Source organism: Triturus cristatus, chromosome 5_1 (assembly GCF_964204655.1).
Source record: "Triturus cristatus chromosome 5_1, aTriCri1.1, whole genome shotgun sequence".
NCBI lineage: Eukaryota > Metazoa > Chordata > Amphibia > Caudata > Salamandridae > Triturus > Triturus cristatus.
In genome coordinates, this window is record NC_140587.1 from 149,933,434 (window position 1) to 149,957,462 (window position 24,029).

The following is a 24,029-nucleotide window of genomic DNA, read 5'->3' on the forward strand; positions in this document are numbered from 1 at the left end:
CAAAGTGCAAAGAAATGCTTTTTTATAGCAATTCGTCATTTACCACCAACTTTTAGTTGGTGGTAAATAACGAATCCCCACAACAACCACACACTCCCCCTACATATCATTTCAGGATTCGGTATTTACCGAATCGGTAAAATTACCGATTCGGTAATTTTACCGATTCGGTAAATTACCGAATCCTGAAATGTGCCCCCTACATACCAAAAGCCTGAATACCGGTCGGTAACGGGATATTTACCGAAAATCGGCCGTTACCGACCGGTATTGGGCTTCCTACATATGGCCCAATTCCTTTTATTTATCTTTTGGTTTTTGAAACATAAATAAAACATATTGGGCCTTATGTAGGTGGCCTGGCATTTACCACTTCATAAATTCCGAATCATACCGATTCGGTATTTATGAAGTGGTAAATGCTATGTAGGTATTCCTGCGGTAAAAATTACCGATTCGTAGAAATTCGGTAATTACCGAATCGGTATTTACCGATTCGGTAATGAGGCATACCTTCCCATTGATTGAATCAATGGGAAGGTATGCCTCATTACCGAATCGGTAAATACCGATTCGGTAATGGGGGGAGCACAATCAAGGGTGGCAGGGTGTCACATTGACACCCTGTTGCACCCCTGATTCCTGCATGTGTGCACATGTGGCACACATACATGCCCTAAGGGCATGTATGTCTGCCACATTGCACACTTCTAAGCGCATGAAAATGCATTTACAGAGCCATTCTTCATTTACCACCAACTATTAGTTGGTGGTAAATACCGACTCCACACGACACCCACACACTCCCCCTACATATCATTACAGGATTCGGTATTTACCGAATCGGTAAAATTACCGAATCGGTAATTTTACCGATTCGGTAAATTACCGAATCCTGTAATGTGCCCCCTACATTGCAAAAGCCTAAATACCGGTCGGTAACGGTATAATTACCGAAAATCGGCCGTTACCGACCGGTATTGGGCTACCTACATGAGGCCCCTTGTCATTTACGATGCCAATAGCCTAAACTCATGTAAATGCGAGACCTATTGCATTTCAAATGCTTGTTCTTACCTATCTATGGTTGTGTTATTGCTACATTGCTATGTGATGTACCATGGGACTCCCACTTTGACGACGGGGAATATTCAAGCATGTGAATCTATGAAAGACACCAATACTGGAGAACCACAGTTTACAGGTAAGTAACTTTTGTTCTTATGTTCGCGGATGATACCCTTATTATCTCAAAAACACAAGCAGGGTTGCAGCATGCACTGAAAAGATTTGAGGATTTCTGTGGTGACCATGAGTTGGTGGTTAATGTGGAGAAAAACAAATTTATGGTCCTCTACAAACACAAAGTGATTAAAGGGAGGGTTGTTATGAATAAGGTACAACTTGAACAAACTGATGTATTTACGTATTTGGGATTGCTCTAGGCAGGAAGCTAAACTGGAAGCCCCGAATCGACTTAATGGCCCTTAAGCACGCCCAATTGACAGGAGCACTAATAAAAGAACTGAGGCTCTCTCAAACGAAGCCGGTAGGGCCCGATTTAAAGATTTATTATACCAAGGTTAGGGCATCAATTTTATATGGTGCCGAGCTCTGGGGCTTCGATAATTTGACATCTTTAGCTACAGCCCAGAATAAATTTGTCAGAGCCCTCACTGGTCTCCCGCAATCTACCCCACTTAAGCCTCTTTATTCAGATCTGGGTTGTGGTACCTTCGAGTAGGAGGCCCGTTATAGACCTTTAGCATTCTGGAGAAGGCTTTGGTCTACTCCGGAGTTGTCATTTTATGCGAACGCGTTAAAAGATGTTAGAGAGGCTGATTTATCATGTAAGATCCCTTGGTTACAAAAGGTAAAGTGCACACTGGTCAACATGGGTTTGAGACACCTATGGAAGGATCCAGCAGGTAGTCCCTTTCCCTCTGAAAAAGATGTTAAGGAAGCGTACTGGATCATGGTCAAGGTAAATAGCTTACGAATCTTCTAAGAATACCTGTTTGTCCCGCATTTTCATGGAGCACAAACATGATACCTTGTTTGAGGATTACTGGGATTTTTTAACCAAACTCAGTGACAGGAAGCTATTCCACCAATTTAGGGTAGGCACACTCCCTGTTAAATCGTTCACACAGAAATGGCATAATCCATCGGAAAACAAATGTGTATCCTGTCTTGAGCAGGACGAGTCAATTCCCCATATTTTATTTGTGTGTCCAGCATACAAGTCCCCCAGGGACAAATGGCTAAAGCCAATATGCTCCAACCTGGGTACCAGGTCAAGCGCTATAGCTATCCGTATACTGAAGACCAATACTCAAGAGTCCAAAGCGATAGCCATGGCCAAATGTTTTAGCTGTATGTGGGGTATTCATGCTAATCTGAAGAAGCAAGAGCTAATAAAAGGTAACAATGCTCACATAGAACCATGATTACAGTCTTTTTGCTTAATACTCTCTGCTTAGCGGGACCTGTATTTATAGTCACTAGGAACACATCTTATTCAATAGAATGTTTTATCATCTTATGAAATGGAAGTATGTCCTTGAATGGCAGTTAAGTAAAGTAGCTGTACCGATGTGCTTCACTGTTTTTATTAATCTTTTAATGTTTTACATGACTGTCTTATAACCCATTTTTTTTTTACTTTGTCTTAATAATGCACTATATACATTAAGAATTACATTGCCTATTTTCAAGGGTAGTCACTGTACCATAGCTCTTGTACATAAATCTATTTAGACTTTTCAGTCTTAAAGTAATATTGTAAATATTATTTGTGTCTTTTATGATCTGAACGATCAAAATAAAGACTGTTTTGACTTTGCTTCATTTTGATTGGCTGTCAACACTCCAAACAAGAATGTAGAACCGAGTCACAAGAAAACAGGAAAAAAAGATAAACAACAAGAAAAGGGGATAGGGTAGAAACACCGTGACCCCCTAGGCCTGCTCAGGGGGTCCCACAAGGACCCCAGGTGAAAAAAAAGCATTAAAAAAAAAGAACAATCTGCAGAATATGCGCTGGGGGTGTGAATCCCTCAGAAAAAAAAACGAAGCGCTGCCTCCTGTGCTTCATTTAATTAAGCCTCCGGGTGGGCCCGATCAAGGGGGTAATAACAAATATAGTGAAGAGGCCCACAGGTGCCCCTGCAGCTCCGGTGACAGCCACCTCCCCAGGGCCATGCTGATTACATGCAGGAGGCACATCCCCAGGGACCACCACCTCCCTGGGGCTTTGCACCCTCTATGGCCCTTGGGACCGCCACCCCCCAGAGCCGGCTCCTGCAATGTGCTGGGGTGCCCACCCCGTGACATTGCCACTTGCTATGGAAGGGCAGGAGAACGGCTCCCACCCTGCAATAGCTACCGCTGCTTTGCTTCTTGGAAGCGCAAGCAGGAAACCTGCTCTTGCTTCCAAGAAGCAAAGCAGGATTGCCTTTGGACAAGGGGAGCTGCTTGTTAGTAGCTCCCCTTGTCCAAAAGCAATGCCGGCTCCCGCAGGAGGCGGGGCACCAACTGGGACTGTGGGGGCATTGGGGCTTCCCCCGCAATTCCCATCTAAGAGGCCAGGCCCCAGGTATGGGGTCCCCAGGGACATTAGTCTTTAAAAAAAGGTTTTGCTGGGCCCTGAGGGATAGGGTCCCCGGGGCCAAAACCGGCCTAGGGAGGGGGGCATACATCCTCCCTCCCCTATAAATAAAAAATAAAAATCAAGGCCCAGCCCCAGGGGTTGGGGTCCCCGATGCCGTAATCGGCTGGAGAGTGGGGCGTTACGCACCCCTCTCCCTTTTCAAATTTTTAACTTTTTGGGGAAAAATGAGTAAGGCAATGCCCCGGGGGTGGGGTCCGCGGGGCCCAAAAGGGTTAATGGAAGGGAAGGCCAAACAGCCCTCCTACCTAAAAGAAAAAAAGAAACCCGGCAACTCGCCAGAGGTCCCGCTCCCTCTCTGCACACCTATGCAGAGCTGTGTAAAAAAGGGGGCGTGGCCTCGGATCACTCTAAGCAATTCAGATGTGTGGGGCTTACTAGAGATGACAGGAGGGCTAGTTGGCCCCCAGGGACCCTCAGGCAGCAAGGGGACTTCATCCCCCAACCAAGAGCATGCCAGGACATGTGTTTGCAGAGTGGTGGAGAAAGGGTGCGTGGCCTATGTTCACCTCTCAGCAATCACTCTATCTGGGGCATACTGGAGGTATCAGGTAGGCTAGTTGGTCCCTAAGGACCCCCAGCACCAAAAGGGACTTTAACCCCCTTCCTAGAGCGTGGCAGGGAGTGAGTTTGCAGAATGGTGGGCAAAGGGGGCGTGGCCTGCTATGAGCACTTATCAATGCTGCTGTATGGGACTTACTGGAGGTAATAGGAGGGACATTTGGCCCCCAAGGATTGCCCACTAACCTTCCTGTTACCTCCAGTAAGTCTCACACTGTGGCATTGCTATGAGGTTTTCGGAGGCCATGCCCCCCTTTCTCCACCACTCTGCAAATGTGCCTCCTGGCTCACTATGGGTTGGGGGATGACGTCTGCTTTACTCTTTGGGGGCCAAGAAGCCCTCCTGGTACCGGTACCTCCTGTATGTTCTAAGCAGCGGAATTCCTGAGCACTGGTTGGAGGCCCAGCACCCATTCTCGACCACTCCGCAAACGCGACTACCAGTTAATGAAGCATTTGTAATGTAATAGGTCTCGCATTTCCAAAAGTTAGGGCTATTGTCGTTATAAATGTTTTTTACTAGTGTTTTTTGGAGTTGAGTGGATGTGCATTGTGTGTAGTGTTATTGTGTGGATAGAAAGTATGAGGTATTTAGTGTATAGGAATTATGTAGAGTGGAATTATGTGTTATGGAGAGCAAATATGCGGAATGGTAGTCTGTGTTGTGGAGTGGTAACCTCAGGTTTAGTCTTCCTTGTTTCCATAGAAGCTAAACTATGAACTCAATGAGACAAAAAAAGAAGAAATCACTGGGGAGCACTTCAGGACCTAGTCAGAGGTATGAGCAGGGCCACTGGAAGTATGTGACTATTTGGCTGCACCGACTTTCGCACAATTATACATTTTCCGCATTAGCCACATAATCCATCATGTGCTGCCTAATCTGCAGATTTGAACAAAAAAGCCTTGTTTCTAGCTCAAACACCTCAAACGTTACCAAAAATGCATCAACAAATCTTACAGCGTGGTGGAATGTCCTTTGCCAACCTAGAATGGTCACCTCTTAATTATTGCTAAATGTGGGTGCTAAATTGTACTAATTGTGGGCACGCCGCTCTTGCTTCTTTCTGTGCATCTCTTGCCTCTTTCTGCATTTTTTTTGCTTCTTTCTGCACCTTTCTTTCTTTACTGCACTTTTCTTGCCTCTTTCTGCAAATCTCTTGTACTTTCTGCACCTCTTTTGCCTCTTTTTGCACCTCACTTGCTTCTTTGTGCACCCTGCTTGCCTCTTTCTGCACCTCTCTTGCCTCTTTATGCACCCCTCTCCCCTCTTTCTGGACCCCTCCTGCCTCTCTCTGTACCTCTGTTCCTTGTTTCTGCACTTCTCTTGTTTCTTTCTGCACCTCTCTTGCTTCTTTCTGCACCACTCTTGCCTCTTTCTCCACCTTCTTTCTGCATCCCTGTTGCTTCTTTCTGCACTTCTTTTGTCTCTTTCTCTACCCATCTTACCACTTTCTGCACCCCTGTTGCTTCTTGCTGCACCTCTCTTGCTTCTTTCAGCACCCCTCGTGCCTCATTCACAACCTTTTTCCCGCACCCTTCTTGCCTCTTTCTGCACCTCTATTCATTTTTTTTGTACTTTTGTTTCTTTCTGCACCTCTCACTTCTTTCTGCACCCCTTTTGCCTCGTTCTGTACGCCTCTCCCCTCTTTCTTCACCCCTCTTGCCTCTTTCTGCACCTCTGCTCTTTCTTTCTGCACTTATGTTGTTTCTTTCTGCACCTCTCTTGCTTCTTTTTGCACACCCTTGCCTCTTTCACAACCCTCTTCCTGCACCGCTCTTGCCTCTTTCTGCACCTCTGTTCCTTCTTTCTGTACCTCTCACTTCTTTCTGCACCCCTTTTGCCTCTTTCTCCACCCATCCACCGTCTTTCTGCACCCCTGTTGCCTCTTTCTGCACCTCTGTTTTTTCTTTCTATTTAGTTTCTTTCTGCATCTCTTGCTTCTTTCTGCACCCCACTTGCCTCTTTCTGCACCCCTTTTCCCTCTTTGTACATCCCTCTTGCTTCTTTCTGCACCTTTGTTGCTTCTTTCTGCACTCCACTTGCTTCTTTCTGCACTCCTCGTGCCTCCTTCACACCCCTATTCCCTTTGCGCACACCTCTTGCCTCTTTCTGCACCGCTGTTCTTTCTGCACCACTCTTGCCTCTTTCTGCACCTCTGTTCCTTTTTGTTTTTTTCTGCAGCTCTAATGCTTCTTTCTGCACCCCTTGCCTCTTTCTCCACCCCTCTTCCCTCTTTCTGCACTCCTGTTGCCCCTTTCTGCATCTGTTCCTTCTTTCTGCACTTCTTTTGTTTCTTTCTGCACGTCTCTTGCTTATTTCTGCACCACTTGTGCTTCTTTCTCTACCCCTCGTCCCTCTTTCGGCACCCCTCTTGCCTCTTTCTGCACCTCTATTCCTTCTTTCTGCAATTATTGTATTACTTTCTGTACCTCTCTTGAGGGGCAAGAAGGGTCATGCTACCATGTTTTTCAGCATTAACTTATCTCCATACCCAGTCATGGCATGATCTACTACTCTCAATGTCAGAGAAGTTTGGTTCTTGATGGAAGGCTACATCCAGACATAGTGAGTGAAGTACTTACTTTCTCTTGAGATAATAGGTATGTACATTTACATTCATTCAAACTATCAACAGACAGTTCAACAGAGCCTGTCCTTCTTTGGAGGGCATGAAGGAGGAGAGACCCACTCTCTGTTTAAGTTAGCAAAGGATGGTGTGTGTGTCTTTGTAGTCGTACCTTACATGTATAGCTTTGGTGTTTAAGGAAATATACTGTTGTGTAAATGTACTGGGTTTGCTGTTATGATAATGTTGTGAACTGAGTACTTGGTACCCACAGGATGTCTATGGGTAAGTCCAAGGGAAGTGATCCTGTCCTCACTTGTTCACACCCATAGGCAACTGGGACAAATGGGCAACTGTAACTGAGGTGGGAACCCGCAGCCCGGGGATCTCACTCCACTATGCAGGTGGCTTGAGTTTTTAATGTGATCTAGATACCTTTACCATGATGCTAAGGAGAACCCAAGGTTGAAATGGGTAGGCAGACCGGACAGACAGGAATAAAGAAAATGACCTAAACTAGAAACCCCCTGTGTGGATGCCCAGTCTTATGCATATGTGGCTGATGGTAAGAGTTGGCTAATAGTCAGTGAATTGCACCCCACACATTGTCGACTCCCTAGGTATTTCTTCAGACAATAACCTCTATATATTAAAACACATCAGCACCATCACTAGGGGAGCTAACCTTCAGTTACATATCCCTGGGAAACTCAAGCCTTTCCTTCGCCAGACTTACCTTACAACTCTAACTCATGCACTTGTGCTTTCGAAACTAGACTTTGGTAGTACTACTCTAGTAGACCTCCTAAAAACCTCACTTGCTCTTCTTAAGGCTACACTTAATGTGACAGCTAGGCTCATCACAGGTTCTAAAAAGAATGATCACATCACCCCTGACCTTTGAGCTCTGAATTGGCTTCCTTTTGAGGCCAGGATGCATTTCAAAATTGTTACATAACTCATAAAGCGCGGCACCACAACAAAAATTGACCCATTCGGGTGGAAACAGATCCTGCAGAAGTACGAGCGCATTACTCCTCAAGCCACAAAAATTCAAGAAAAAGAAAACCTGCAACCAATTCTCATCTTGAATGGCCCCAAATGTCCAAAACTCCCTCCTTATCGAGATCAGATGCGGACCATCCACATCCTTCTTCAGGAATAAAGTAATACATTTTGTTCTCGAACAAATTCCTCTCTCACAGAGGTTTGAATCTGTGTTTCACTACACCCTCATGTAAATCTACGCATATCCACCTCATGGAAAACTCAGGGAAAACTATGCATTGACTCTCCCCACCCTTGCAACCCCCTTACCCAACTTCCTCAGAGCTGTTATATTCACTATCTTTCAAAGTCTTCTTTAATTTATCACTGATGTGTATTTTTATTTACATATTATGTTACTTGGGTTCTGGCTGCTATTTTGTTTTACATTTCCCACCTTATTTCTTTTACTCCTGTTTACTGTTATTATATATTCGTATTCGCTCTCCATGTGCCCCTTGTTATTGCTGATGTGCTCTCTCTATAAAGAGCTAAGTTGTCATGAACATTAGTACTACATTGCCAAGTTTGTTCACTAGCTCTGGGACACTGTGCATCTACTCTCCCCACCATGACAACTCCCCACCTTAATTACACCTCCTATTATCTATCACATTCTTCTTGTATATAATACTGCTGTGCATGTTTATTTACATTTCATGTAACTCTTGCACTTGCTGTTGTCTATTGGACTCTTCCTTTATATCATTTTGGTATGCATTTTTATTTACACTTTATGTAACTCACGTACTAGCTCCTTTTTTTGCTTACATATCAGACTGTATGCCATTTAGTCTTTTTACCGTCACAGTATATTTTATCTATTCTCTATGTAACTCATGTTACTATTGTCGTGCTTACCCTGTAAAGTGCTCTGATACCTTCGGGTCAAGTGTGCACTATATGAAACTCATGAATAAATAAATACATAAATAATTCCTGGCCCAGTAAGGTAATGAGTGTAAGTAGGATGCAGATTCCTGGCAGTACATATTGTGCCATGTTAAATGGCTGAGAGAGTGATAGCAGTGCCTAAAGGAAAAGCAGGAGAATAATAATAAGAGGTGGAGCATGTGGCGCTATAACATGTAAAAATACAGAAACAACAAAAAAAACACTTTATCTGCTGTAGGTCCAATCTCCACACCATCAGATGGGTTTCAGTGGAGATTGTGATTTGTCTATAGGAGGGTGTGACTTATTAGGTTGGTTTGATTTTGACCTCATAGCCCATTGCTTGGTCACGTACTCCAATCTCTTTTCCTCACAGTTATTTTGGTTCTGGGGTCATGTCCAGGTGTTGTGGATGGCATGTATTGTTGTCACAATGCCGATAAGTAATCATGTTCATTCCTCAAGTGATTTAGACCAGCTCTCCTATTGACTTGGGTCATCAAAGTCTGTTGTTTGGTCTTTGTTTATGATGAGCATGATAGCCGGATCCAATAAAGGGCATCTAAATCCCAATTTTATAACCAAGTGATCGCTCAAGGAGAATAAGTCATGTTTCCATGCAGTGGTTATAATTTAATTATAGCATGTTGATGCCTACTAAAAGAGGCATTAATCTGATGGGGTTCTTCTTAAGTTGAGTGTTGCATGACCTCAGTCTCTGTGCTCTATGGATTTCCTAATGGAGGTAAACATCATGACCAGAAGTTCCGGAAGAAGGTTTGCCAGGAATGCGATCATGTAATCTCCATCCATTTTGTCAGGTATGCCAACTAAACGCTGACTATCTTGATGACTTCTGTCCTCAAGGTCTGTGATCTTTCTTTATAGGAACCAGTTATCCTGTTCCCAGTCTATGCATGTGTCAATTTTCTGTTCCACTAATGGTAATCTTTCTTCTGTATTTTGCAAGCATTTTTGGAACTGTGTAATGTCTGAGTGTACTGACAGGATCTCTACTGTTTTTCATTATGACCAATTTACCAGTCACCTCCTTAGTAAAAAGCATAAATGTACCAAGGAAGAGTAGTGAAAGTATAACTGGCAAGTTGGTTATCTTATTCTAGGTGTAGCACCTCAGGGTCAGGGAGCTAAAAAATCCAAAAGAAGGGGAGCTGTCCCATGACAAGGCATGTCCACCAGCTCCCCCAGAACACAAGAGACGTTCAGCTGGAATCTGTGGGGTTTGACTGTAAAGAGGGCATGGACAACACTGCTGTTTGTAAAAATGATGCCCCCAGTCGGACCTTGCACTCAATAAAAATCCTGCTTTATAAGTAACTCTATTCGTCATGGCTCTCACTGCTGATTCCAGAGCTCCTGCAGTATTGACAGTTTGCTGCTTGTCATCACGTTGTGTGATCATTCATGGCAGGCCAGTGCTATGAATGGGACCAGTCGATGACCTGAGAATCATGGCTAAGAAGTTCAAGACTCGTTAGGGTGGGGTTCCGCTGGTAATTGTAGAAAATCTGGGGTCTATTTTGCCCGTCCAGAGTACTCCAGCCAGGCCATGAGGCTAGTTTAGGCCCAGTCTCCTTTCCATGGCCCTGAGTCCTAGTCCACCTCTCCTGTTCCAGGACTTGCACCTCAACTCCTCCAGGACTTGCACCTCACCTCCTCCAGAGGATCCTTCATGGTGCTGCCCCATATCGCAGGACAGTGGTACCTATGCATATCTGGATCCGGTTCATGATCCGCTCTGATGCGCTGCTCTATCACCAAACTGGGGCTCTCTTTCCAAATCCTGTGTCCTTGTGTGTCACTGGAGATCACTACACTTTCCTCATTTGCTCAAATTCTCCTCTCTTGGCATTCAATAGTTCATGTAATCCGTAGTCCATTTGGAAGTGGCACCTTAGGGTCATTTCAGTAGTAGCTGCTGCCTCTGTATTGTGAATAGTGCCCCTGGATGTGGGCCCATCTGTTTAGTTGCCATTTTCAGTCTTTGTAGCATGGAGACCTACCTAAATTATCCACCTGTATTCCTTTTTTGGGAACTACATACACCCATATTGCTGGCCTATATTTCACTGGACCCCTGTCCAACAGACCTCTACTCCCATGTCGCAGAGGCTCCCCTGCTACTGGGCCACACCATGGCCTCCATCCCTTGCTTATGAAGCAGCTACAGCCTTAGTTGACCTCAGAGGCTCAGCAACTGCCATTTTGCTCACAAGGGATCTCAGGTATCCTGTCCTCTGCTTCCGATCCTCTCCCTGCTCTCCAAGTGCTCTGGCAAGGGCTTCCAAGGGGTCCACTCACCACCAGATGTCGATTTTGAGTAAATTACCCTCACTTTACATGTGTTTGAGTCTGCATCATAACACCAGATGCATGGAACCTTCGAATACCAGTTGAAAGCTGCCATTCACCCAGAGCCTAGTTCCACCCCCTCACTACTGTCTGACTGTATTTGAGCAGCTGCCAGTGGAGACGCTGAGACCTTTAGCTGCTGCCTTGAAAGAGAGACCAGACAAGAAGAGGAAGTTGCAAACTGCTGTGTCACTTCTCCACACAACAGCTTTCTCTCTAAGGCCAGGCAGGTCTACATGTGCCAGTGAGCTCTACATCTGCTTATAGTCTAAAAAATGTCAACAAGAGAGCATGCTCCTTAATAGCATTGTTACACGTTGAAGGTGAAATCAATACTTCATAGTGGTGCCTTCTATTGTCTGCTGGCTCAGGTCATGAGCCTACTTTGTCCATGCCATAACATTTCTCGACCTGTTGTGGCACGGTGGATGTGCAAATGGGTGGGTTAAAAAAACACTCACCACTGTGGCAGAAACACTTTTTACTTGATTTGATTTAAATATTTATAGAGCACAGCTGTCACTCCGAAGGGGGAATCCTGGCACTGTACAGAAGAAGTGAAGGTGATCAGGTAGGCATGAGAAGTGTTCCCGTTATACCAGTGAGGAACAGAATGCATCTATGGCCCGAATATCCAGGTTTTCAGTGCTTTCCTAAAAACTGTTTTTGATTCCATCACCCTTAGTTGTGCGAGCATGAGGTTCCATGCTCTTGTTCCCAAAACTGCAGCAGATTTTTCTGAGTGTCCTAGCAGTAGTATAATGAGTGAATGTAGCCGCTAGGTATTTAGGTCCTGAGTCTCTAATGGCTCTAAAATTGATTACCAGGAGCTTGAATAAAAGTTTTGTGGGATGGGCAGCAAATGCAGAGTTTTGAGGGCTGTAGTGGCCGATGACCGAGGTGGCATTTTCAGCACCAAACGGGCCACTGCATTCTGTACAACCTGTAGCTTTTTATTACTTGTTTGTTTGTTCCTGCGGAAAGGCTATTGCAGTAGTCTAATCAAGATAGGATAAGTGCTACAGCTATAGGCTTCCTATCAGAGTAGGAAATAAAGTCAGAAAACCTTTTGAGGGTTTTTATACGGTTGCAGCACATTCCTGACACTGCAAGTGCTGTTGGCTGAAACCAGAGGGAGCAACATCAAATTTTACCCCCAAGTTCTTAGCGATCTCTACTGTATTAGGTGGTGCAGGTGCATCTTAAAGCCACCATTGGGTCGGGTTGAAGGGATTGTCCTTCCCTACCAATTGGGAGAGAATGTGGTCCGTCGGCTGCGCTGCCGCCTCTGGTGCAGGAAACCAGGGTTCGAGCCTCGAGGTCGCGTCCACATCCTGTGATTCTGGGCAAATCACTTAATCTCCCCGTGCCTGAATGTGTAATGTAAATACGATGCTATGTAAAGCACTCCAATACCTTCGGGTCGAGTTCGCGCTATATAAATATGCACACAAAAAAAAAAAATAGGATCTTGGTTTTATCCGCACTGCATTTAAGATGATTGGATCTCATCCACAAGATGACCTCTCTCATACATTGCTTAAAATTAAGCTCTTTTTTAGACGTGTCTTTGTCTAGGGCCAGAATCAATTGCGTATCTTCTGCATATGAGGTTGTGTCAGTGTTAAACGAAGATATTAGCGAGATCAGCAGAGCCATATATATGTTGAATAAAAGAGGGCTGAGAGAAGAGACCTGTGTAATTGGCCTAGGGTCTCTGTTTATCTACAGTTGGTGAGAAAGGATTTTATCCAGGACAAGGCAAAAGGGAAATGTTTTGTTTGATTCTGGATAGAAGAATATCATGCAAAATGGTATCAAGCGCGGCTGATAAGTCCAATAGGTTCAGTATTGCATTTTTTCCTTTATCTAGAGTTAATTTCAGTGCATCTACTACTTCCAGTAGTGCAGACTCAGTTGAGTGTTTAGGACAGAAGCCAGATTGTCTGGGGTGTAATATCATGGCTTTCTCAAGGAAGTCAGTGAGCTGTTTATTAAAAAGTCTTTCTGTGATTTTGCAAAGGATGGGTTGTAGTGATATAGGACGAAGATTGGAAAGTGTGGAAGGGTCTATGTTCTGTTTTTTTAAGTGGTTTCCATTCAGCAGGAATTATGCTGCAGTTAGTGATGAAATAATGTTGTTGTTAATTACTGGATTAACAATGTCTACCACCTTGTGAAGAACGGCAGGGGGGGCATGCATCAAAGGGGGATCCCGATCACAAGCATTGATGGCTTGACATGACTGATCCAGTGAGAGTTTCTCAAAGGCCTGGAAGGATGGTTCTATGAAGGTGGGATCACGGTTTACATCTTACAGCGTTACATTCTGTTTGGATGTTAAGAATGTTTTGTCTAAAGAAGACCAAGATCTGGTCACATAACATCTGTGATGGAGGAATGTCCTTAACTAACATTTTTGGGTTAGTAAAGGATTTTACCACTGCGAAAATAATTTTCTGATCATTTCGAGCATCTAAGATTTTGTTAGAGAAATACTCTTTTTTCGCTAGCTTAATTTGTAGACAGTATTGTTTTCTGCTTCATGTGAAGAGGTTCAGTTCATCTGCACTGTATGCTCTTCTCCATATCTGTTCCAGTTGTTTGCACTGGAGGTGGAGTTCTGCTAGTATAGGCGTATACCAGAGTGCTGAAATTGTGTTTTTTTGTTTATTTGTAGCTTGCTCTACAGGGGCTAGTTCATCACTAATCGCTCTTATCCTTGTGTTCAGGCGTCGGGTGTCATCTAAGGTGTTACCTGATACAGTGGGTAGGGTAGCTCTTGCCAAATGAGGCAATGCTGGGTTAGCTAGCATCTTAGCCACTTCACGGCTTGGTAATGGGGTGGGTTTTGATTAGAAGGGTAGGTTAAATGTGCAAGGTTAATGTTGGATGGACTTAGCATATAGTCTGACCAGACTTGGGTCACTGGGGTGCTGACTGTAAGAGAAGTGAAATTTGAACATACTCTATCGATGGTGGGCCAGGCCTGGTGGGTAGGAACTGAGACCAATTGGTGAAGTCCAAGAGTTTCTAATATTTTAATGAGGTTATTTAATCCAGGATTACTGCGGCATTCTAAATGGAGATTAAAATTGTCTAGAAGAGTAAGATTTGAATACCGGATCATAAGGTGGCCTAACGCACCACCTAAAGTTTTCAGGAATTCGAAACTGGGGCTAGGGGGTCGGTAGATCAGGACCCCTGCAAAAGAGAAGGAGACATTAATTTTGAAACACAAATCCAGAGTTTCTGGTCCTTTCAGGGAGGAGAGGTGAAAGTTTATACATTGCAAAGACTCACGATTAATAATGACTAGCTCTCCTCCTCTTGTTTCATTTCTGTCTCATCTACAGATGGTATCATTGGGAGGAAGTACTAATGCTATGTTAGGGTTACACCGTTCCTTAAGCCATGTCCCAGTAATGAATAGAAAATAAAGTTGTAAGTCAGTGATCATTTCATTAATGTCTTGGGCATGTTTTCAAAGAGAGCAATCGGATATCAAAGGGCTAGTCTAAACAATTCTCAGTTTGGTTCTACATTTAAGACACGTAAGTATGCCTTTGATTTTATGGGGTATAAAATAACAGGTACATTTAAGCCGTGTTAAGCGCTTTGAGAAGGTCAGGGCATAAAGATACCTGGGGGAGACTGGACAGCTTGGCTGGTGATGGTTGTGTTCCTGGCATGGACGGGTGCAGACGGCCTTGCCTTTGGCATGCTTTTGGCACACTAGAGGTGAACCCTCTGCACGCGTCCGCTGCACATCCTCAGTGGCAGGCCCATTAAATACTGATGCCTGCCAAATACAAGAGTGTTCCAGCACAAAGATGGCGGCTCAGAGTGAGCCTTCCTCCTCCTGGAAGGGGAGGGAAAAAAATGCAAAGTGCAAGATTAAATGAAGGAAGCATCTGCAACATGTGAACTCATGGGATGTGCGGGCAACAACAAGCTCAGGTTCAAACTCCAGGTAAGCAGTACATCTTCATAGTCATTTCCCCCAAACAATGTCAAAATTAAAAAAAAATTGTTTTCAAAGAACTAAGTCAATATTTAAAATAAAGAATCATGCAGTAGAGTTTGGAGCCAGCATACACGCTAAGGCATGCAGCCTAATCTTAGCTTTGTCCGTCAAGGGTACCCTTGAAACCCAAGGGTACAGTGCACTCTTGAGCATGGCTGATATGCAGGTGTATTGTTGCCTCAAGTCTCCCAGACATGGAGAATACTGGGCCTCATTTACAAAGATTTGGCATAGGACAACGTCTCATTCTGCTGCGCTGCCCTATGCCAATTCGAAAGGGAAGGAATGTACCAAATTTACACAATAAGGCACATCTCTCTCCTTTCAGCTAGCGCCCCCGCACAATTAGCAATCGAGTGCCAACACAGGCACCCTTGCACCATGGTACAAGCATGTCTGATGGCACAGTTGTTTTTATGCTGGCAGAGACACCTTCATGCATAAAAACAATCACAAGAGGCATTTTACTCATTCTACATGTGCTGCAGAAGGCTGCGCATATTGAAAGTGGATAAAATGAGGAGAAATGTAAGCATTTCTCCTCATTACACCTACTATAGAGAGGCATTTTTTGGTGCTGCCCCAAGTTTACGTGATTTTGTAAATATGGGGCAGTGTCAAATTCCATGGGTGTTGAATGGCAACACCCACAGCTACACCCATGGAACGCCTCCTTGATGTAAATTAAGGCAAGGCAGCGCTTTGAGCTGCCTTGCCTTTCTCTATATCCATGAGGTCATGCAAAGCCAAGCCTCATAGATATGATTGAGAGGCCTGTGCCACCAGAGAGTCATGAAAAGATACGCTGCAATGGTGCTGGACTCTTGTAAATGAGTGACACAATGTACAGGTCTAGTGAGTTACCAAAACACACACTGTTCTACAGCAGTCAACCGAAAATATTTTCTATTCCGGGCAAAAATTGCGTCAATAAATTCTGTGCATCATGACTTGAAGATAACATTTAATTTATTTTCACACAAAGTGTGGTGTTTAATACTACTGTTGTTAGGGTGGGAGAATTTAGCCATGACTTAGCACCCCATTTCTGAACACATTAGGTTTCTCAATTTCTGTTCTGTTTTATTTCAGTGCCTGCTGTGGATGATACCCCAAATGGCTATAAATGTGACGAGTGTTTTACTCAAGAGTCCTCGGGCTCCTGCATACCGACTGGAGAAGGTCAGTGCACTGGGGAGCAGAACACTTGCCACAGCTTCTCCGGAAAAGTAATCAGACCTGGTGAGATAAACTGTTTTTTTCTAAGTATGATTTATATATCCCAATGTACCAATCTTCTTGGATTCTGGTCCTTTCTTTCAAACTGAATGATGTTCACGCTAATTAATTTTCATTTTTTTCTTAGAATCCACCTGAATGTATTCAGTGTGCTTGGTTCCATCAAATTCAAAGTAGAAATCATGTCCCATTCACCAAATATACCCTGATGATGTGGTATTTTGTATAACAAAAACCTAGACAAAAAAGCAATGGTTTTCTGTACAGGGTTGGAGGCAAACTAAATCAAAACTAAGATTTAGAATGACCACAGTGTTTGCGAAAGGGACTCAAGGATACTTGAAGCCAGATTTACAAGTGGGTTGCATTGCCCTTGCATTATGCATGGTGTTGCAAGGTCAAAGGAATCCTTAAGTAAGATTCACCAAGCAACTCAAGGCCACCTTGCATGGCCCTGCATTGCTTGGTACATCCGGAGTAATGCGAGGGAATGCAAGTCACTGGCTTGCTCTACTCTGCCCTAGGGAGGCATTCCTTGTGTGGAGCATGGATTTTTCAATGCATCCACCCATGGATTGTGGTGCATTCCCAGATTTGCTAAGTCTGATAAACCAGGGAATGCCTCAAAAGGGTACAGCTTTCCGTTGGAGGTACAATAAGAATAAATATCTTTATTTTCCCTCTTTATTTCCTCTGTGACCATTCTGCAGCACACTAACAAAGAGATAACACCTCCAAAGGTATCCCCTCATGCACAAAAACAATTCTACTTCCAATGCAGGCACCCTTGTACCATGAAGCAAGGGGGACTGCTCTGTGCAGCATCAAAGTTTGATAAATCTGACCCTTGGAATGTGTGTATCTCAGTATCCAGATAGCTGCTGCTGCCCTGTACTACATCCAGGTCATCAGGCTCCTTTTCAGCCTGTTAAAGATGATGCACTCAGGTGCTAAAGTGCTTAAGGGATATGGCTACCCCTTCCTTAGAATTACACGCACACCCCACAGCAGTCAGCGTTGCTCCTCCTAGGCGTGTGTGCTGCAGATCTCAAGTTAAGTAAGCCACCTGCTGTATGGTAAACGTTCAGTTCCTACTGACAGAAGGCCACCAATTGTTACAGTCTTATTGAGTAAAATCCAAATAACACACCATGACATGGAGTTACAAAGCACAGCCTTGAAAACTTCTTAGGTATGATTGAACAGAGTCAGTCACAAGCGCAGCCTTGTGTACTCATTTCAAATCAATCAATCAATCTTCAGTTTACACGTGAGACCATGAATATATAATACGTACAGATATTGCATCCAAAAACTAAAATACATAAATAATAATAGAAAAATAAAACATACAACCAATTCATGAGATAAAGAAACTGTTAGGAGAGGACATTTTCTAACTCGCACAACAGTATTTAAAAAACTAAGTACAAAATTAGATATGGGCACAGTAAGAAAAGATTGAAGACAAATAAGGGCAGGTCTGGTTTGGGTCAATTTTAGGAGAATTTGTTTAAAAACTGTGTCCTAGGAATTCTGTAAAATGTATACAACAGAACAAAATGCAAAGTGCTTTCTAATGAAGTTCTTTCTCAAGGTCAGGCTCCTTAAACAAGATTCTCAATTTAGGGTGTGCCACCATAAAATATATAGTGCTTCACGTTAAATAGGGGAAAATAAAGTGATAAACTAATCCAACTGAATGCCTCCTCCAGATAAAGTTATAGCTTTGCCAGAGACTGTTTGCTTAGAAATTTCACACCCTTCCCTGCAGCCCGCATGATCCCTCTTAGTTTACATTTCAGTTCTGCTTTTGAAAGGGTGGCACTAATGGTGCCTTGTTCAGAATACAAACTTAAACCTAAGAGAATATGCAAAGTGCTAATAAAAGCATTATCAAGAGAGATACAAATAAAGAAAGAGTAATCTTTTCAGACTGGTTTCAGATTTGGCCCAGATAGACTCTATTGGTTGTGGTTCTCTGACAAAATTTCGAAGGTCAGAAATTCAACCTACACAAATATCGCAACACTAATATCGATGTCAAGAATATCGACATCCTATCTACAACATGGTAAGTACAAAAATATCGAAAATAAAATATAGATGTCAAAAATATCGTTTTTAAAAATATCGGTTTTTTTTGGTTATAAAAAATATGTTAAATAAACATAATAATACTTATAAATAAAATAAACATAATTAAATATATTCCACAATGTTAAAAATTAATAATTAATAAATATAATTTAATGAAAAATTAATTAAACATAGACATATAATATATAAAATATATACTTAATAATGTTTTAATAATTATTTTAATACATTATACATTATTTAAAAATGTAAAACAATTGCAAAAACATTACACACATAAAACAATAACAAATAAAAATTAAATAATTATGTATAACAAATTAAAACTATTACATTTAATTTTAATATTGTTAAAATTAATTATGTACTACATTAGCTAAAATAATAAAAAAAATATTAAATAGCAGAGACAATAAAACTACTACTCCAGCTCCAAAAAAAACAACAGAAAGGAAAATGTTGGATAGCGTAAGGGTAAAAATTACTATTCCCACTCCAGAGAGTGGAACAGTAGGGAAAGTGTTGGATAGCGTAGGGGTAAAAATTACTATTCCAACTCCAGAGAGTGCAACAGTAGGGAAAGTGTTGGATAGCGTAGGGGTAAAAATTACTATTCCAACTCCAGAGAGTGCAACAGTAGGGAAAGTGTTGGATAGCGTAGGGGTAAAAATTACTATTCCAACTCCAGAGAGAGCAACAGTAGGGAAAGTGTTGAATAGCGTAGGGGTAAAAATTACTATTCCAACTCCAAAGAGTGCAACAGCAGGGAAAGTGTTGGATTGCGTAGGGGTAAAAATTACTATTCTAACTCCAGAGAGTGCAACAGTAGGGAAAGTGTTGGATAGCGTAGGGGTAAAAATTACTATTCCAACTCCCGAGAGTGCAACAGTAAGGAAAGTGTTGGATAGCGTAGGGGTAAATATTACTATTCCAACTCCCGAGAGTGCAACAGTAGGGAAAGTGTTGGATAGCGTAGGGGTAAAAATTACTATTCCAACTCCAGACAGTGCAACAGCAGGGAAAGTGTTGGATAGCGTAGGGGTAAAAATTACTATTCCAACTCCAGAGAGTGCAACAGTAAGGAAAGTGTTGGATAGCGTAGGGGTAAAAATTACTTTTCCAACTCCAGAGAGTGCAACAGTAGGGAAAGTGTTGGATAGCGTAGGGGTAAAAATTACTGTTCCAACTCCAGAGAGTGCAACAGTAGGGAAAGTGTTGGATAGCGTAGGGGTAAAAATTACTGTTCCAACTCCAGAGAGTGCAACAGCAGGGAAAGTGTTGGATAGCGTAGGGGTAAAAATTACTATTCCAAATCCAGAGAGTGCAACAGTAGGGAAAGTATTGGATAGCGTAGGGGTAAAAATTACTATTCCAACTCCAGAGAGTGCAACAGCAGGGAAAGTGTTGGATAGCGTAGGGGTAAAAATTACTATTCGAACTCCAGAGAGTGCAACAGCAGGGAAAGTGTTGGATAGCGTAGGGGTAAAAATTACTATTCCAACTCCAGAGAGTGCAACAGCAGGGAAAGTGTTGGATTGCGTAGGCGTAAAAATTACTATTCTAACTCCAGAGAGTGCAACAGTAGGGCAAGTGTTGGATAGCTTAGAAGTTAAAAATATCATACTTATAAATAAAATAATTCTTTAAAATAATAAATAATTTAATTATTAAATAACTCAAAATTACTTACAAATACCAATAGATATTTATTAAAAACCTAACTACCAATAAATGATTAATTAGAAATAAATTATTAATAAATGCCAATAAATAATAATTAATGAATATTAATTACCAATTAAAAAATATTGAACAATTACATTTTTTAGACCAAAAAATAATTAGCAAACACTAATTACCAATTAAAAAATATTAAACAATTACATATTTGTACACACAAATTATTAATTATTATATATTATTTACCAATTATTAATTACATATTAGTATATTAATTAAAATATCAATAAATAATATTTAAACATATTTAATTACCAATTGATTATTAATCAACAATAAATTATTTTTCATAACCAAATTATTATAATTTAAAATATTTACCAATTATTAATTAATCTCCAATTAATTAATTATCAATACCCAACAACAAATTTAATAATTACTTAATTAGATTTCAATTACTTCCAACACTATTCCCCTATAAACACACAAAACACTCAAATAATAAAATAATACAGTTAACATAATTATCAATTAATCACTTAATAAAAAATAATTACCAATTAATAATAATTAATTACCAATTAATACTTAATTAACAATAATATAATTATCAATACCAATAAATAAATAAAAATATTACTTAATTACAATTAAATTACTTCCCACCCTATTCCCCTATAAACCCACAACCCGCTACAGAATTTAAACGCAAAAATTATTTTATAATTCCTAATAATTTATAATTATTTTCATATAATTAAATTACTTCCCACCCTATTCCCCTATAAACCCACAACCCGCTACAGTACTAAAACACAAAATTAACTTAAAATAACCATTATTAACACATAAAAATTGTATACATATATTTTTAAACCAGTAGAACACTTAACAAAAAATAATTAACAAATACATATTAAATACATATTAAAACACATAGTAATATTATAAATATAGATATTAGTGACATGGATATTAGTAACATCGATATATTTCATATTGATATTACTAATTTCGATATTACTAACATCGATATAAATGAAATCGATATTACTTACCTTAGGGTCGATATTCTGTCTATAGATATTCTTGACATCGAGATTCTGTCCCTTCGATATTCTAAACTCGATATTATTGTAGGTCGAAATTAAAGTTTCGATATTTAGACTGCTCACCATTGGTTGTACCTCAATATAAGGTAGATCCAGTTATTTGTGGCAGATCAACCCGGAGGTACTGCGGGCAATCTTTAAAGTCAATGCAATTGTTGGCAATCGGCACAGTCACACAATAAATAGCAGCAGAAATACATTCATTATCATATATATTACGCACATATCTCTGATACGACTTGACCATAATTTAGAGGCAAATCTGAATCTAGTACAGTTGATTTTTAGGCTGCTGGTTCCTAAGAATGAATTGGGGTTTCCAATTTCCAGAGCCTTCAAATAGAATTCTCAGGTTACAAAAGGTGTTACCTTTGGGTATCCGTAACCTTCAATCGAAAACTGTTGTGTTTTGATACTCCACCTTAAATCATTCTGAATGTTGTATTAAGGACCACCTTTAAATTGAAGCTTTCCATACAGATCATAGAATTCGCTAGGAGCAATTGCAAGCCAATCGCTGTATGTGCAATGAGACAGCATCTTCTGAGTACATAGGAGAAAGAATTGGACCAGTAAATCCGGTATTTGTGAAGCGCGAACCACTCACCCCTAAGGGTCTGAAGACGCTGGAGGGGTCAAGTCTAAAGAATTGGTCAGTAGGGTCTGTTCAAAGGTTTTTAGATAGATATGGCCTTTACCATCCAGAACGGCATCCAGCACTACTTTCCAATCCAAGGGCTATTGTCAGTGTGCTTAGAGATCAGGTAAGATAAGATCTTTTCCTATTTAATATGAGTGCAGCACATTAACTGTGAGCGTGGTGAAAGTAAGGGGATGGTGGGCTATGGTAGTGGCCATTAGCGAGTGAATTTGGTGAAGTATACCGTAGGAAGAAGGAAGTTTGTTTTGGCAGGGTCAAGGACATGGAGAGAAGGGAGGGAGAGCATATTATTTGTGGGGTGCTGTGGGTGCACAGGAGTGGTGCAGATGAAGGGGAGCCTGAACCCCAATCTAAGGGCATTAGCAGGAGGTAGGATGAGGGGGATTTGCCGCAGGGAGGTTGAGCCAATAGGATGCAGAATAGACAAAGCAAAAAAAAGAGTGGAAAGGGTATGAGTAGTAAATGTATGTTCAGGACGTATTAAGTAGCTGTTTCTTGTGTGTTGCCACCCCTCTTGCAGACATAGGATGGCATGGGGTACTCATGATGGTCATACTCTTAAAAGATACGTATGGTCAGTGTGCTACGCCTGGGGGAGAGAGGAGAGAAAATGATACAGTAGGTGCCAAGGGGGCTTGGCACGCTAGCGCCTTTGCAACTGTTTGGGGGGCTGGGGAGTAGATGGTGAGAGAGTAGATCTACAGTGGGGTGTGTCTCTAGGCCAACAAGACAGATGAGAAACTGTCAATGTAAGATGATGTATAGAGGCCATTCAGAAAGACGGGGAAGAAGAGGAGGGTGCTCTGCCTAAGGGAGGTGAACAGGTGCAAGAACAGAGATGTGAGCAAGTATAGCAACATTACTAGAACTATGGCCACAAATACTACTACAAGCAGGAGCATCAGCATTAACATTAACATCAACATTGTGGTCCCCTGGTAGGTCTCAAGTCCACAAACCAACGTCCCATGGGGATCAGGAAATGTACTGTCTGCCATAACAGGTAGAACAGACCATGCAGAGAGTATCATGCCAGAAAGGGGCAACAGTAGGTCGAATGGATATAAAGCCATTTCATAGTTGAAGGGAAACATATCATGTTTCTCATCATGCTACTGGCCATTGTCTGCCATGGTCAGATACCCTGGGGAGCATGTGAACACAAGTTGTCCCTCAAATCTGTCTGAGCTAGTTCTGCTACAGCTACATTCAGAAGAGATCTTCTGTGATTTGTCAGGTAGACTGCTCTGGCGGGGTTGCAGCTCCCCTGCATGTGCAGCTCCCCTACATGTGCAGCCTCATCCTCTTGTTAAGATAGGTGTTAGAGTGTGTCCATGGCATACAGGGCCAGGCAGTCCAGGAAATGGGCCAGTTTGGTGGAGTCAAGGAAATCTCTGGAGCCGTGATCCAAAATAATCCACATGGTGTACAGTTCAAGAAAGCCATATTTCATATCTTATTTTAAAGCTGCAGGCAAATTGCTAGAAACACATTCCTTTTAGTGCTGGTCTCTGATGAAAAGTCCACTGTGATGTGCATCCTGTTTAATAAAAAAGGGTTTGGGCATGAGTAGAAAATAGGCTCTCAGCAGAGGAAGTCTGTTGGAGCACACAGTAGAGGAGTGAGTAGTATAAGACCAAATTCTATGTGCCCTCTGAATTTCCAGCTGGGCTAAAGGACAGACCAGTGATGCATGTGATAAGATCCAAGAGGAACGTGTTGGTCTCATTGCATCCAACACATTCTGGTATTCCATAATAGCAGATATTTAGGTGGGGCGACCAGTCTTCAAGGTCAACTCATATTTGAGGGATTGCTGTCAAGTTCCAGCTCCAATCATTCTTCTGTGTTGACTAGCCACCAGTCCACTATGACCACTCGGGTTTGAAAAAAACGTATGCTGTCCTATATGGTCTTGACGTCATCATACCATCAGTTATCTTCAGGTCTATGAAAGATAGCTAGAGGAGGTAAGTTTCTTGAGTATGGCGTCTGTTTTTTTTCCAGTGATGGTGATGCAGAGGCTGATTTCTTACCACCTCCCCCACTACACCTTTGAAAAGTAGCTGGTGAGAGGATTTATATGAGAATA

General features: G+C 41.9%; 1 protein-coding gene across 2 annotated transcripts in view; it reads left to right on the forward strand.

Moving 5' to 3' along the window:
• LOC146830445 (phospholipase A2 inhibitor and Ly6/PLAUR domain-containing protein-like) overlaps positions 1–24,029 on the forward strand; it is a 226,339-nt gene that overhangs the window by 192,396 nt on the left and 9,914 nt on the right. For both annotated transcript variants that reach the window (XM_085604682.1, XM_085604684.1), the window contains one exon: positions 16,235–16,384. In XM_085604682.1, coding sequence (XP_085460808.1) covers positions 16,235–16,384 — 150 coding nt within the window. The remainder of the gene's footprint in view (positions 1–16,234; positions 16,385–24,029) is intronic.